Source organism: Procambarus clarkii, chromosome 11, assembly GCF_040958095.1.
Source record: "Procambarus clarkii isolate CNS0578487 chromosome 11, FALCON_Pclarkii_2.0, whole genome shotgun sequence".
In the NCBI taxonomy this organism is placed as follows: Eukaryota; Metazoa; Arthropoda; class Malacostraca; order Decapoda; family Cambaridae; genus Procambarus; species Procambarus clarkii.
Genome location: NC_091160.1, coordinates 33381699 through 33397931, shown reverse-complemented (window position 1 = coordinate 33397931; position 16233 = coordinate 33381699). Strand labels below are relative to the sequence as shown.

Sequence of the window (16233 nt, the reverse complement as noted above, 5' to 3'; positions counted from 1 at the left end):
TCCTAACATTACCATGATTGGCCCGCTGGTGTGACGTCATATCCTAACATCACAGTGATTGGCTGGTTTGAAGTATCATAACATCATCTGTAATTGGCGAATAGGTGTAGCTCGGTTTTGTAATATTTTCTACTCCTGCGAATGATTAGTAAAGCTATATATATATACACTTAAGTATGATGTTTCGTGATAGATTAATAACCATAGACCTTCATAATAACATTTCCTGAAGCTTATCAGCTTGAATGACGTAACAGAAAACCATCCCTGTGATTGGCTAGTAAGTTAATCCAATCAGGGCTGGAGAAGCTGAGAATCAGAGAATAGTAAATTAAATCCATTTTCAGCAAAAAAAACAGATAAAAGAGGAAATGCAATACATTCAGATATATTTATCGTGTTTCATTAGGAACAGACAAATTGTCGAGTTTGGAAATTGAGTAAAAAATCCTTGATAAAAAATGTATATTCTTGTTGGGGTCGTAAATAATTTTATTTTATTTGTAATATTTTCCTGGAATTAAGAAATTTAATTTCTTGCGTTAAATAAATCTCTCAAAAAGTATCCATAAAGTGACTTATGGAAGATTAACACATGACGAATATTAAAGTATACTTTTAAGGAAGTATACCTTGGGAAGTACACCTTAGGGAGTACACCTTAGGGAGTACACCTTAGGGAGTACACCTTAGGGAGTACACCTTAGGGAGTACACCTTAGGGAGTACACCTTAGGGAGTACACCTTAGGGAGTACACCTTAGGGAGTACACCTTAGGGAGTACACCTTAGGGAGTACACCTTGGGAAGTACACCTTAGGGAGTACACCTTAGGGAGTACACCTTAGGGAGTACACCTTAGGGAGTACACCTTAGGGAGTACACCTTAGGGAGTACACCTTAGGGAGTACACCTTAGGGAGTACACCTTAGGGAGTACACCTTGGGAAGTACACCTTAGGGAGTACACCTTAGGGAGTACACCTTAGGGAGTACACCTTAGGGAGTACACCTTAGGGAGTACACCTTAGGGAGTACACCTTAGGGAGTACACCTTAGGGAGTACACCTTGGGAAGTACACTTTAGGGAGTACACCTTAGGGAGTACACCTTAGGGAGTACACCTTAGGGAGTACACCTTAGGGAGTACACCTTAGGGAGTACACCTTTTTGAGACAATCGGGTAAGTTAAATCATATGGGCGAGGCCCGTAGAGTTTCAAGCATTACTGTAATATAAACCAATCCATACACTAGAAAGTGAAGGGACGACGACGTTTCGGTCCGTCCTGGACCATTCTCAAGTCGATTGTGTAATATCACTTCTGTAACATTATTGATCTAGACACATTAGTGCAGCAAGGATATAGTTGAACAAGACATGGCTATATCACCTATGTGGTTTGATGTGGTGGAGGCCTGGTCGAGGACCGGGCCGCGGGGACACTAAAGCCCCGAAATCATCTCAAGATAACCTCAAGATAACCATCTCTGTCGTGATGGTGATACGAAACATTTAGGTCTGATAGGGATAGAAATTACAGGCTCTTAAAGGCATTAAAGCACTTGTATACCCATTGTAAAGTCAGGCTGCGAGCAGCCGCGCCTAACAGCCTGGTTGATCAGTCCAGCAACCAGGAGGCCTGGTCGACGACCGGGCCGCGGGGACGCTAAGCCCCGGAAGCACCTCAAGGCAAGGTACCCAATTGTTTGTTTACGTGTGAGTGGATAGAAGGTCAGAAATTGGATGGGATTGGGACGGAAAGGAATAGAATGTTGTATCTAAGTAGTTTGTGCTTACAGGTTAGATTGAGTGGTAGGTTTGAAGGGCCTTGTTAGAGAGGTTGATGACACGAGGAAGCGGATTGAGAGGGAAAATTATCAGGGAAAGACATGTGTTATGAGTTGTGATGGTGCTGTGTGTGTGTGTGTGTGTGTGTGTGTGTGTGTGTGTGTGTGTGTGTGTGTGTGTGTGTGTGTGTGTGTGTGTGTGTGTGTGTGTGTACTCACACTCTATGCTCGGATCACAAACAAATTAGGAAGGATTCATGTGTGTGTGTGTGTGTGTGTGTGTGTGTGTGTGTGTGTGTGTGTGTGTGTGTGTGTGTGTGTGTGTGTGTGTGTGTGTGTGTGTGTGTGTGGTAACGTGAGTGTTCGCATGTGCATGTATGTGCGTGTATTACAGACATAAAACTGACCTTCAAATACCCCCATAAAACAGGTGAAAAAAGCGCTATTCCCTATTGATGGTCGATCAGTTTTTGTGACAAAACCCCATCTGGTAGTTGATATGTATATATATATATATATATATATATATATATATATATATATATATATATATACATGTCACTGCCCCACACGGGCAGTCCATGGTGTAATGCTTCCCTGAGAGAGAGAGAGAGAGAGAGAGAGAGAGAGAGAGAGAGAGAGAGAGAGAGAGAGAGAGAGAGAGAGAGAGAGAGAGAGAGAGAGAGAGAGAGAACTAACAATCTCCGATCACGCTGTTCGTAATGGGATTCGTTCCCCCCCTCCCCCCACTCACCCTATCCGAACACTGCCGTACGAAACACGATCCATAGACCCTTGTCACGAACGTAGCCGTTCGTTCAAATGAACGGTAATCACGCACCAACTATCTCGTAATTAGATTTACGTCATTTATTTGAAAGTTTTTTTTTTTTTTAATAATGGATCGTTGAGCTCTGTGAGGAGACGTGTGAGGGAACACTCACTCACTCACTCACTCACTCACTCACTCACTCACTCACTCACTCACTCACTCACTCACTCACTCACTCACTCACTCACTCACTTTCCTCACTCCTAACTTGCCTATCTGTTGGGTAAATAGTAATATGGAGTTTTAGATGTGCTTGAAGTAATAATATATTTAAGACAGTAACTTGCTCTACTCATTCTATTCTCATTCTATTCTCATTCTATTTCTCATTCTATTCTCATTCTATTCTCAGTCTATTCTCATTCTATTCTCATTCTATTCTCATTCTATTCTCATTCTATACTCATTCTATTCTCATTCTATTCTCATTCTATTCTCATTCTATTTCTCATTCTATTCTCATTCTATACTCAGTCTATTCTACTACTCAACTATTTATCTTTCTATTTCTACTATAAATGTTGCTGTCACTGTTATCACTACTTCTGCTACTTGTACGGCTAGTACCACTAATATGACCACTAATACTATTAATACTTGAACCACTAATAATATTACCACTAGTACCACTCATATTACTCATAATGTGGGTATCATTATGAGTCAAAAGGAGGATTCTAACCTACAAGCTGGGTATACTCTCAAGCACACACCTTAAACCACTGTACCACGATGTGCTTATATTTATTTATTTTATTTATTTATTTATGCATATACAAGAATGTACATAAGGAATGTGAGGATACAAATATGGTATATGGTAATGGTAATTACAGATATTACCAAATATGGTAATTACAGATATTACCAAATATGGTAATTACAGATATTACCAAATATGGTAATTACAGATATTACCAAATATGGTAATTACAGATATTACCAAATATGGTAATTACAGTCTTGTAAAGCCACTAGCACGCGCAGCGTTTCGGGCAGTAACTATAGTAATGGACTATAGTAAATAGTAAGCAGTAATAGTGAACAGATTATAGTAATGTAGTCTGGGATTAAACTGAACCCTTCAGGGCTCCTGGGTCATCACAATCACGGGGTCACACAAGCTGGCGGCTTGTCAAATGTCCCCTCTATGTTATTGAGCCTCAATGTTAAACTGCGGTAGTGGTTTGGGATTTATGACATCGGCGGGTAGGCGGTTCTACTGTGGTGAGAAAGCATCTCTTTTTTTTTTCTAGTCTTCATCAATTTATTAGTTTAACTTTCGCCTCTCTGGGGAGAGCTGTAAATTCTTTAATGGCGCCTGATAGCTGAGTGGACAGCGATTCGGATTCATAGTCCTGAGGTTCCGGGTTCGATCCCCGGTGTAGGCGGAGACAAATGGGCAAAATGTTTTTTATCACACTGATGCCCCCTGTTACCTATAGAAGTAAATAGGTACCTGGGAGTTAGACAGCTGCTACGGGCAGTTTCCTGGGGGTGGAGGCCTGGTTGAGGACCGGGCCGCGGGGACACTAAGCCCCGAAATCATCTCAAGATAACCTCAAGATTATAGCTATATACCAAAATTTTGTAAATTAATTATTTGACTTAATTCATGCCTTGCATTTATACAGACTTACCATGACAGTTTATTTAAAGATAAGTAAATATTAAAACAAATAGCAAAATAAGTCCACTACGGGCTCACCATAGACCGTGCTACTTGTGTTCAGAGTAGCTGAATCTAAAACAAAACAAAACTGAATCTGGTTTATGAGTTTGATTTAAGCTTTAGATAAACGAATGCTAAAATTATGTCAGAGGATCTTTCTTAGGGGGAGATTCGTTTTACCATAGTTTACCCTTAATCATATATTATTTTCTTTAATTGGTCAGGTTCAATATTAAAGAAAACGGAATATTTGAGGTAAACTATGTCATTTCTTAAAATTTTCAAATACAGTCATATCGTTATTTATATATATAATACAAGAGTTATTACATTCTAGTATGAACGAAACGGTAGTAAATTTTTTTCCGAATGTGGATAAACTTATTTATCTTGAAACTAGATGACTTAGGCCTGTGTTATCTGTCACCCCAAACAGTGTTGCCAGCGAGAGAGACTTCCTTCTCTTCTCTCTGTTCATTTCCGCATTTCTGGTCAGAATTCGCGGAATGTTCGACGTGTAGCGCCCCTACCGAGTCTCCCCTCCTATAAGGGCGCGACCAAGTACCCCTGAGAAGCGGTACAGGTACCCATGTGTAGCTGGAGTAATATACGGTACACTTGTAACTGTAGGTGAATCTAAAATTGAGTTTAGAAACTTAGTGTTTTTCATTTCGGCGGGTTTTTACCTGCCTTAGTTTCCGTTGGTAGGGTGTGGGCGGGGGATTGTAGGCGTGGGTTTGTGGGCGTGAGTTTGTGGGCGGGGGTTTGTGGGCGTGAGTTTGTGGGCGGGGGTTTGTGGGCGGGGGATTGTGGGCGGGGGATTGTGGGCGGGGGATTGTGGGCGTGAGTTTGTAGGCGTGGGTTTGTGGGCGGGGGTTTGTGGGCAGGGGTTTGTGGGCAGGGGTTACTGTGGGTGGGGGTTTGTGGGTGGGGGCTTGTGGGCTGGGGTTATTCGGCGTGGGTTTGTGGGCGGGGGTTTGTGGGCGGGGGCTTGTGGGCGTGGGTTTGTGGGCAGGGGTTATTGGGCGGGGGCTTGTGGGCGTGGGTTTGTGGGCGTGAGTTTGTGGTCGGGGGTTTGTGGTCGGGGGTTTGTGGTCGGGGGTTTGTGGGTGGGGGTTATTGGGCGGGGGCTTGTGGACGTGGGTTTGTGGACGTGAGTTTGTGGGCGGGGGTTTGTGGGCGGGGGTTTGTGGTCGGGGGTTTGTGGTCGGGGGTTTGTGGGCGGGGGTTATTGGGCGGGGGCTTGTGGACGTGGGTTTGTGGACGTGAGTTTGTGGTCGGGGGTTTGTGGTCGGGGGTTTGTGGTCGGGGGTTTGTGGGTGGGGGTTATTGGGCGGGGGCTTGTGGACGTGGGTTTGTGGACGTGAGTTTGTGGGCGGGGGTTTGTGGGCGGGGGTTTGTGGTCGGGGGTTTGTGGGTGGGGGTTATTGGGCGGGGGTTTGTGGGCGGGGGTTATTGGGCGGGGGCTTGTGGACGTGGGTTTGTGGGCGTGAGTTTGTGGTCGGGGGTTTGTGGTCGGGGGTTTGTGGTCGGGGGTTTGTGGGCGGGGGTTTGTGGGCGGGGGTTTGTGGGCGTGAGTTTGTGGGCGGGGGTTTGTGGGCGGGGGTTTGTGGTCGGGGGTTTGTGGGCGGGGGTTATTGGGCGGGGGCTTGTGGACGTGGGTTTGTGGGCGTGAGTTTGTGGTCGGGGGTTTGTGGTCGGGGGTTTGTGGTCGGGGGTTTGTGGTCGGGGGTTTGTGGTCGGGGGTTTGTGGTCGGGGGTTTGTGGTCGGGGGTTTGTGGTCGGGGGTTTGTGGTCGGGGGTTTGTGGGCGGGGGTTATTGGGCGGGGGCTTGTGGACGTGGGTTTGTGGGCGTGAGTTTGTGGGCGGGGGTTTGTGGACGTGGGTTTGTGGGCGTGAGTTTGTGGGCGGGGGTTTGTGGGCGGGGGTTTGTGGGCGGGGGTTATTGGGCGGGGGCTTGTGGACGTGGGTTTGTGGGCGTGAGTTTGTGGGCGGGGGTTTGTGGGCGGGGGTTTGTGGGCGTGAGTTTGTGGGCGGGGGTTTGTGGGCGGGGGTTTGTGGGCGGGGGTTATTGGGCGGGGGCTTGTGGACGTGGGTTTGTGGGCGTGAGTTTGTGGGCGGGGGTTTGTGGGCGGGGGTTTGTGGGCGTGAGTTTGTGGGCGGGGGTTTGTGGGCGGGGGTTTGTGGGTGGGGGTTATTGGGCGGGGGCTTGTGGACGTGGGTTTGTGGGCGTGAGTTTGTGGGCGGGGGTTTGTGGGCGGGGGTTTGTGGGCGTGAGTTTGTGGGCGGGGGTTTGTGGGCGGGGGTTTGTGGGCGGGGGTTATTGGGCGGGGGCTTGTGGACGTGGGTTTGTGGGCGTGAGTTTGTGGGCGGGGGTTTGTGGGCGGGGGTTTGTGGGCGTGAGTTTGTGGGCGGGGGTTTGTGGGCGGGGGTTTGTGGGCGGGGGTTATTGGGCGGGGGCTTGTGGACGTGGGTTTGTGGGCGTGAGTTTGTGGGCGGGGGTTTGTGGGCGGGGGTTTGTGGGCGTGAGTTTGTGGGCGGGGGTTTGTGGGCGGGGGTTTGTGGGCGTGAGTTTGTGGGCGGGGGTTTGTGGGCAGGGGTTATTGGGCGGGGGCATGTGGGCGTGGGTTTGTGGGCGTGAGTTTGTGGGCGGGGGTTTGTGGGCGGGGGGTTTCTGGGCGTGGGCTTGTGGGCGTAGGCTTGTAGGCATGAGTTTGTGGGCGTGGGGTGAGAGTAGGGGTTGTAAGTGAGGGCGTGGGCGTGCTGGCGTTTACACAGGTGGGGGCGGGCAGACAGCCAGGGACGGAGGTGAGGCAGGTAGTGAAGCAGGAGGAGCAGCTTTTGCACGCCCCCTTCACACATTCATACACAACCTTTCACAAATATACAAACTAACGCTCATGTGCGCGTTCGTACATGTGTGTGTGTGTGTACCCGTTCAGGGAGAGTACGTTCATATATGTTCAGAATATACGTTCAAACGCAGTTGCTCTATGTTCAACGCGCAAGCTAGGTACAGTCTCTGGGAATATTTTTGTCTCTTTTAGGCAAATAAAGAAATTTATATATTTATGAGAGAGAGAGAGAGAGAGAGAGAGAGAGAGAGAGAGAGAGAGAGAGAGAGAGAGAGAGAGAGAGAGAGAGAGAGAGAGACAGAGAGAGAGAGAAAGAGAGAGAGAGAGAGAGAGAGACGGAGAGGGAGAGAGCGCGAGAGAGATATAGACAGAGCCAGATAGAGAGAGAGAGAGAGAGAGAGAGAGATGGAGGCAGAGTGAGAGAGAGAGAGAGAAAGAGAGAGAGAAAGAGAGAGAGAGAGAGAGAGAGAGAGAGAGAGAGAGAGAGAGAGAGAGAGAGAGAGAGAGAGAGAGAGAGAGAGAGAGAGAGAGACAGACAGAGAGAAGCAGAGAGAGAGACAGAGAGACTGAGAGAGAGAGAGAGAGAGAGAGAGAGACAGAGAGACAGAGAGAGAGAGAGAGACAGAGAGAGAGAGAGAGAGAGAGAGATAACTTGACCCTAACAACCCATTACTCAGTGCTCTAGGAACAGGCTAGTCGTCGTTGTCTCGTATCGAACATGTTTTTTTACACTTTTCTAAAAATAATATTTGATAAAAAGCCGAGCGTGTGGGCGGGTGGTGGGGGTGTATATATATATATATATATAGTTACTGTGTCTTGAGCTTGTCTGTCCGTGTGTGAACTGTCTCAAGCAATCCTCCAAGACACCACGCTGCTGCTGCTGCTGCCGCTGCTGTTGTCTCAAGTGCTGGTGCTGCAGCTGTGTTGTCATGGATCAAAATCAGAGAAAAAACCCACTTCCTCCTTCCGGCGGTTATGAATGATCTTGAGTACCTGAAAATGGGGATTCCAGGTGACTGGAATCTCGAGTACTGATCAGGTTTTGGGGTGTGGTAGTTAAGGTGTTGTGGTTGAATGTCAGGACTCCATTCTACCAACCCCCTCCACCACCACCTCCACCTTAGCCACCACCACCTCCCCCAACACACCCACATGGGGCCGATTATCTGGGGGTTCTCCTCTTCTCTTACAATCTCTGGCATTCTGAAGCACTTGAGGCTGTGACTATTTCAGTCTCCTGGCCGCAGTTTCCCTTCCCAGAGCCTGTCAGCGCGCGTACATGCGTGCGTGTGTGTGTGTGTGTGTGTGTGTGTGTGTGTGTGTGTGTGTGGGTGTGTGTGTGTGTGTGTGTGTGTGTGTGTGTGTGTGTGTGTGTGTGTGTGTGTGTGTGTGTGTGTGTGTGTGTGGGTGTGGAGGAGTGGGAGAGGATGACCTACGCGTACCTGAAGACTCGTGATCTTCCGTCTTCTAGATAATCTTCTGCTCTGTGACGTTTTGGAGTATCTTGCCCTTGTGTATGTATGTATATGTGTACGTGTACGTGTGTGTTTATTTATGTCACCTGGACTAACTGGGCTTCAATTACCCCCCTCCCTCCCCCCCCCCCTACAGATTTCTTCACTAAAACACTTGTATCACTTAAACATCTTTTTTCAGTATACACCGAACCTCACTTTTCAGGCTGCTCATGTCGCTGCACTCAAGTGAAAGGTTGCGTGTGTGTGTGTGTGGGGGGGGACATACACGATGTTGTGTGCGGCGGATGGCGGTGCCAAGCGGCGGAGTGTGGCACTACGGTGCCACACTGAGCGTGCCAGGAGAGAACCCGCACCACACCTTCTCAGATCGCAGTCTTGGAGACCCGCGAGGCACTCCCCGGGAACTTAGGAGATACCATCCACCTTACTGGGAGCCTTCAAGTGTTGTGATCTCCCTCCTGGTGCCTCCACTATAGCCGGCTGGTGAGTTGTGGTGACGGGGGTGTGGTGGTGGTGATTGTGAGGGGTATGGGGGGGGTTGTGGTGGTGAGGGGGGTGTGGTGGTGGTGAGGGGGGGTGTAGTGGTAGTGAGGGGGGTGTGGTGGGGGGTGATTGTGAGGGGTGTGGTGGTGGGGGGGGTTGTAATGGTGATTAGGGAGGGTGTGGTGGTGGTGAGGGGGTGTGGTGGTGGTTGTGAGGGGGTGGGGGTGTTGTTGTGATGGTGAGGGGGGTGTGTGGTGGTGATTGTGAGGGGTTGTGGTGGTGAGGAGGGGGTGTATTGGTGGTGGTTGTGAGGGAAGAAGGGGGTGATTGTGAGGGGGGTGTAGTGGTAGTGAGGGGGTGTGGTGGGGGCTGATTGTGAGGGGTGGTGGGGGGGATGGTGGTTGTGAGGGGGTGTGATGATGGTGCTAGAGGAGATGGTGAGGTGTGAGGGTGAGTGGTTGTCATAGGAGGTAATGAGGAGTATGGTTGCAGTAGTGTGGTTAAGTTCTAACAAGCAATATCTGTGGTAGTTTGTACTAGGAGTCTTAATGATTGTAACTCCAACACCTTTTTGTACTAATAAAAGTTAATATTATTAATAGTTCAAGTGAGAGTTACTGGAGTACCAGTACTGGTACAAGTGTGAGTTACTGGAGTACCAGTACTGGTACAAGTGAGAGTTACTGGAGTACCAGTACTGGTACAAGTGAGAGTTACTGGAGTACCAGTACTGGTACAAGTGAGAGTTACTAGAGTACCAGTACTGGTACAAGAGAGAGTTACTGGAGTACCAGTACTGGTACAAGTGAGAGTTACTGGAGTACCAGTACTGGTACAAGTGAGAGTTACTGGAGTACCAGTACTGGTACAAGTGAGAGTTACTGGAGTACCAGTACTGGTACAAGTGTGAGTTACTGGAGTACCAGTACTGGTACAAGTGAGAGTTACTGGAGTACCAGTACTGGTACAAGTGTGAGTTACTAGAGTACCAGTACTGGTACAAGTGAGAGTTACTGGAGTACCAGTACTGGTACAAGTGTGAGTTACTAGAGTACCAGTACTGGTACAAGTGAGAGTTACTAGAGTACCAGTACTGGTACAAGTGTGAGTTACTGGAGTACCAGTACTGGTTCAAGTGTGAGTTACTGGAGTACCAGTACTGGTACAAGTGAGAGTTACTGGAGTACCAGTACTGGTTCAAGTGTGAGTTACTGGAGTACCAGTACTGGTTCAAGTGTGAGTTACTGGAGTACCAGTACTGGTTCAAGTGTGAGTTACTGGAGTACCAGTACTGGTACAAGTGAGAGTTACTGGAGTACCAGTACTGGTTCAAGTGTGAGTTACTGGAGTACCAGTACTGGTACAAGTGAGAGTTACTGGAGTATCAGTACTGGTTCAAGTGTGAGTTACTGGAGTACCAGTACTGGTTCAAGTGTGAGTTACTGGAGTACCAGTACTGGTTCAAGTGTGAGTTACTGGAGTACCAGTACTGGTACAAGTGAGAGTTACTGGAGTACCAGTACTGGTACAAGTGTGAGTTACTAGAGTACCAGTACTGGTACAAGTGAGAGTTACTGGAGTACCAGTACTGTTACAAGTTTAAAATAGTGAAGACGTTGATGATATTTATAGAGAATAGTTTGGTAGTACTTCCTGTACTACCAGTGGTCGTATTACTGGGGGGAGGAGGGGGGGGGGGGTCTGCCACGCCCCCACACTAGAGATTGATGGGTAATACCCCAACACAAACGACCCCCTACTCACAAACGACCCCCTACTCACGAACGACCCCCCTACTCACAAACGACCCCCCCCTACTCACGAACGACCCCCCCCTACTCACAAACGACCCCCCCCTACTCACGAACGACCCCCCTACTCACAAACGACCCCCCCTACTCACGAACGACCCCCCTACTCACAAACGACCCCCCTACTCACAAACGACCCCCCTACTCACAAACGACCCCCCCCCTACTCACAAACGACCCCCCCCTACTCACGAACGACCCCCCTACTCACGAATGATAGCTACCGTCGTTAGCAATCGTATTATGCAACTTCTAGCACCTGCGAACCACTGTTAAAACATGTGAACTGAAAATATTGGTGGATTTCAGACCACTAGAAAAAAAAATCAAGAGACCCGTGATATGTAACCCTGAAATGTTTGTTCAAACGACTCTTGAAGAACAAAAATTAAAGAACAAAACTGAGGATTAATAAAAACTGAAGATCAAGGTAAGTGATCAATTATGTTGTGCTTCTCCCTGGGTTATAGAATCTAAGAAGTATTGAACTACAGATAGACACTCAGAAGACATGGGCTAGACAGAACAAACGTGGACTTGTTTGTTTGGGTAAACAAGATTGGTAAACAAAGAGGAACTACACATTTAGCCCAACGACCCATGACAAACAACACTCAAACAATTTTGTAGATGACAAACAGACAAATATTATTTCAGTTTAAGCATAAAATCCATAACTTGTTGGACGAAACAATGGGCAAAAATGTAGTTATTACTTGTACAAATATTTAGATAAAGCAATATTTTTATTACTGTTGATTGTTGAACAAATTACACACTAGAAAGTGAAGGGACGACGACGTTTCGGTCCGTCCTGGACCATTCTCAAGTCGAAATTAACACACTAGAAGGTGAAGGGACGACGACTTTTCGGTCCGTCCTGGACCATTCTCAAGTCGAAATTAACACACTAGAAGGTGAAGGGACGACGACTTTTCGGTCCGTCCTGGACCATTCTCAAGTCGAAATTAACACACTAGAAGGTGAAGGGACGACGACTTTTCGGTCCGTCCTGGACCATTCTCAAGTCGAATTTAACACACTAGAAGGTGAACGGACGACGACGTTTCGGTCCGTCCTGGACCATTCTCAAGTCGAATTTAACACACTAGAAGGTGAACGGACGACGACGTTTCGGTCCGTCCTGGACCATTCTCAAGTCGATTGTGATTTGAGAACGGTCCATTCTCACAATCGACTTGAGAATGGTCCAGGACGGACCGGAACGTCGTCGTCCCTTCACTTTCTAGTGTGTGTGGTTTGGTCAACATATTTCAGCCACGTTATTGTGACTCATCGCCTGCATGTTTGTGTGTGTGTGTATGTGGGAAGTTAATGAGTTTCATTAATTGGTTGATGATTTGGAGAAATGATTGATGAATTGTAGAAGTGACTGAGTGTGTGACTGATGACAGAAGGACTTTGTACACATAGAGCTGAGAGTAGCGTCAGCTAATGTGTAAATCAGATTGAAAGTCATGATTAAGGAGGAATTGATGGGTAGACATGCTAGCAGAGTGATGAGTGAGTGTCTGTACCATCATGTAAGATAGTAAGGCACTAGAGTGCCTCGAGGTAGTGCCAACCATTCCCTTTCAAGACGCTGGAGTGCCACCAGGAGGGTGCCATAGTTGACATAGAATGGGATATGCAGACGATTGAGGGATTATAGTGAGAATGGTTATATGAGGCCGCTTACATGAGGGGATTACTGACGTAGTGTGAGTGTGTGTGAGTGTGTGAGTGTGTGAGTGTGTGAGGGGTCGCTGCAGGAGACGGGCAAACACGGTGAGTGTGTGAGGGGTCGCTGCAGGAGACGGGCAAACACGGTGAGTGTGTGAGTGTGTGAGTGTGTGAGGGGTCGCTGCAGGAGACGGGCAAACACGGTGAGTGTGTGAGGACCCCCTTGTCAAGAGGTTGACTTCCCCCTGCTGTCAAGAGGGGGACCCCTTGTCAAGCTCCCTGCTGTCAAGACGGACAGAACTCTCCGTTTATCACAACAAACGCTGTGCCCATCCCCCGAGCCATTGGCGCTATTGAACTGAGATTGTAAGCTAGTTACTGGCGTCAGATGACACGTTGAAATGTTCCAACTATTGGCTCCAGGGGTTTAAATCCCTCTTTTAAGGGTTACGGGATGTTTTAAATCCCAGTTTTAAGGGTTAAGGGGTGGTTTAAATCGTCCTTTTAAGGGTTACGGGGTGGTTTAAATCCCCCTTTTAAGGGTTAGAGTGGTTTAAATCCCCCTTTTAAGGGTTAGGGTGATTTAAATCCCCCTTTTAAGGGTTAGGGGGGTGATTTAAATCCCCTTTTAAGGGTTAGGGGTGATTTAAATCCCCCTTTTAAGGGTTAGGGGGTGGTTTAAATCCCCGTTTTAAGGGTTGGGGCAGTTTAATTCCCCCTTTAAATGGTTAGGATGGTTTAAATCTCCCTTTTAAGGGTTGGGGTGATTTAAATCCCCCCTTTTAAGAGTTAGGAGATTGCTTAAATCCCCATTTTAATGGTTAGGGTGGTTTAAATCTTCCTTTTAAGGGTTAGGGTGGTTTAAATCCCCCTTTTAAGGGTTTGGGTGGTTTAAATCCCCTTTTAAGGGTTAGGGTGGTTTAAATCCCCTTTTAAGGGATAGGGTGGTTTAAATCCCCATTTTAATGGTTAGGGTGGTTTAAATCGCCCTTTTAAGGATTAGGGTGGTTCAAATGTATCCTTCAGAGTCATTTAGATAGAATGAGAGTCAGCTCTCTAAAAATGGTTTGGTTATGGAAAGAGGGCAGCTGAGTTATAGATGTAATTCTATCAATTCTAATTCTATTCTATTTATATTCTGTAATTCTATTCGCCTTGCATAAACAAGGTGGAGTTGTTTCAAACGTAGGTGGGACATGTTTATGAATGAGTTTGGGTGGTTATAAATAGGAGCTGCATCGTATGGGCCAATAGGCCTTCTGCAGTTTTCTTAATTCATGTTTCTGTTAATTTTGCAAAACGTTGTTGATTTAGTTTACACACACACACACACACACACACACACACACACACACACACACACACACACACACACACACACACACACACGCACACACACACACACACACACACACACACACACACACACACACACACACACACACACACACACACGCACACACACACACACACACACACACACACACACACACACACACACACACACGCGCGCGTGCGAGCGAGGGTGGTACAGCTTCACATATAGACCAGACTTGGCACGTCAGACAACCACACTACCTGAAGCTCTCAGGTAGGCGGTACGGCTCCCTACAGTGTACCACGCGGTACCAGAGTGTTCCAGAGTGTACCACGCGGTACCAGAGTGTACCAGAGTGTACCACGCGGTACCAGAGTGTTCCAGAGTGTACCACGCGGTACCAGAGTGTACCAGAGTGTACCACGCGGTACCAGAGTGTACCAGAGTGTACCACGCGGTACCAGAGTGTTCCAGAGTGTACCACGCGGTACCAGAGTGTACCAGAGTGTACCACGCGGTACCAGAGTGTTCCAGAGTGTACCACGCGGTACCAGAGTGTACCAGAGTGTACCACGCGGTACCAGAGTGAACCAGAGTGTACCACGTGGCACCACGGTGAACCACACTGCCTGTGGTATACCGCGGTATTCCACAAAGTACCCCCAGTGTACCAGAGTACACCACGAAGTACCAGAGTGTACCGTAAGGGTACCAAGCCGTACCATACTTCACCATAAAGTACTGAGCTTGAATGTCAGTTACTCACCATAAAAACAGGAAAGCACAGACATATATATACACAGTCTAACCTGTGGTACAAAATATGTCCATATTTGTACTGTTTGTATTATACATTACAAGATCAAATACAATACTCTAGCCTAATAACCTGACCTCTCTTAGGCCTAATAAATACAATATGATATAATGTGTAATCTTTAGAGTTAATGTATTACTAGATGTATTGTATTGTATAGATCTAGTGGTTGTTACCATTTAATCAACCAATGGTATTAAATGTGGACATTTCTGAAGCTAAATAGTCTACATTTTGGACATATTTTCCACAGACGTTGATATATGCTATTTTTGTTGGGGGGGGGGGAGGATATATGACGTTATAGGTTCTATTGTATTTATTTGTATTATTTTGAGACCTGGGTAAATACTGGTTTGCAAAAAAGGGTTGTTGGTTTGGGGGAACAGATGCAGCGGGTAACTTTACAGGTGTGGAGTAGGTGTATTGTGTCATCACACACACACACACACACACACACACACACACACACACACACACACACACACACACACACACACACACACACACACACACACACACACACACACACACACACAATGAAGATAGGGGTAGGAAGCAGGAGACCAGATACAAGGAATCACTTGGGAGATGAAATACTTCAAGAGTCCGAGAGAGAGAAAGACCTGGGGGTTGATATCACGCCAGACCTGTTCCCTGATGCTCACATCAAGAGGATAACAGCAGCAGCATATGCCAGGTTGGCTAAGATAAGAACGGCCTTTAGAAACTTGTGTAAGGAATCTTTCAGAACATTATATACCACATATGTCAGACCAATCCTGGAGTATGCGGCACCAGCATGGAGTCCATATCTAGTCAAGCACAAGACTAAAATGGAAAAGGTTCAAAGGTTTGCCACCAGACTAGTACCCGAGCTGAGAGGTATGAGCTACGAGGAGAGACTACGGGAATTAAACCTCACTTCGTTGGAAGACAGAAGAGTTAGGGGGGACATGATCACCACATTCAAGATCCTCAAGGGAATTGACAGGGTTGATAAAGACAGGCTGTTTAACACAAGGGGCACACGCACTAGGGGACACAGGTGGAAACTGAGTGCCCAAATGAGCCACAGAGATATTAGAAAGAACTTTTTTAGTGTCAGAGTGGTTGACAAATGGAATGCATTAGGAAGTGATGTGGTGGAGGCTGACTCCATACACAGTTTCAAGTGTAGATATGATAGAGCCCAATAGGCTCAGGAATCTGTACACCAGTTGATTGACAGTTGAGAGGCGGGACCAAAGAACCAGAGCTCAACCCCCGCAAACACAACTAGCTGAGTACAATTAGGTGAGTACATCAAGAGCTTGGAGTAAAGGACTTTTCGACAAACTTCTTCGTCGTCATCTTGTTCACCTGTTCACCCTGCTGCTCCTGCTTCCAGTGCTGCTGGTGTCGTCTCTATTTCCTCTCCCACAGTCTGAGTGACAGACTTAAGGAACTCGTAAGAGGTGTCACGTCTGCTGATACGAGGTTCTGTTCTCATG

At 47.2% G+C, this 16233-nt stretch overlaps 2 protein-coding genes across 2 annotated transcripts in view; one reads left to right on the top strand and one right to left on the bottom strand.

Moving 5' to 3' along the window:
- Positions 1 to 5744: 5744 nt before the first annotated feature.
- Positions 5745 to 7154, bottom strand: LOC138363650 (proline-rich protein 2-like). Its single transcript, XM_069323024.1, has one exon. The coding sequence runs from the start codon at positions 7152 to 7154 to the stop codon at positions 5745 to 5747; it is 1410 nt and encodes a 469-aa protein (XP_069179125.1).
- Positions 7155 to 8951: 1797 nt separating this feature from the next.
- LOC123748492 (muscle M-line assembly protein unc-89) overlaps positions 8952 to 16233 on the top strand; it is a 206445-nt gene continuing 199163 nt past the window's right edge. Inside the window, 1 exon segment of the mRNA XM_069322532.1 lies at positions 8952 to 9111. The gene's annotated coding sequence lies outside the window, so the exon portion shown is untranslated.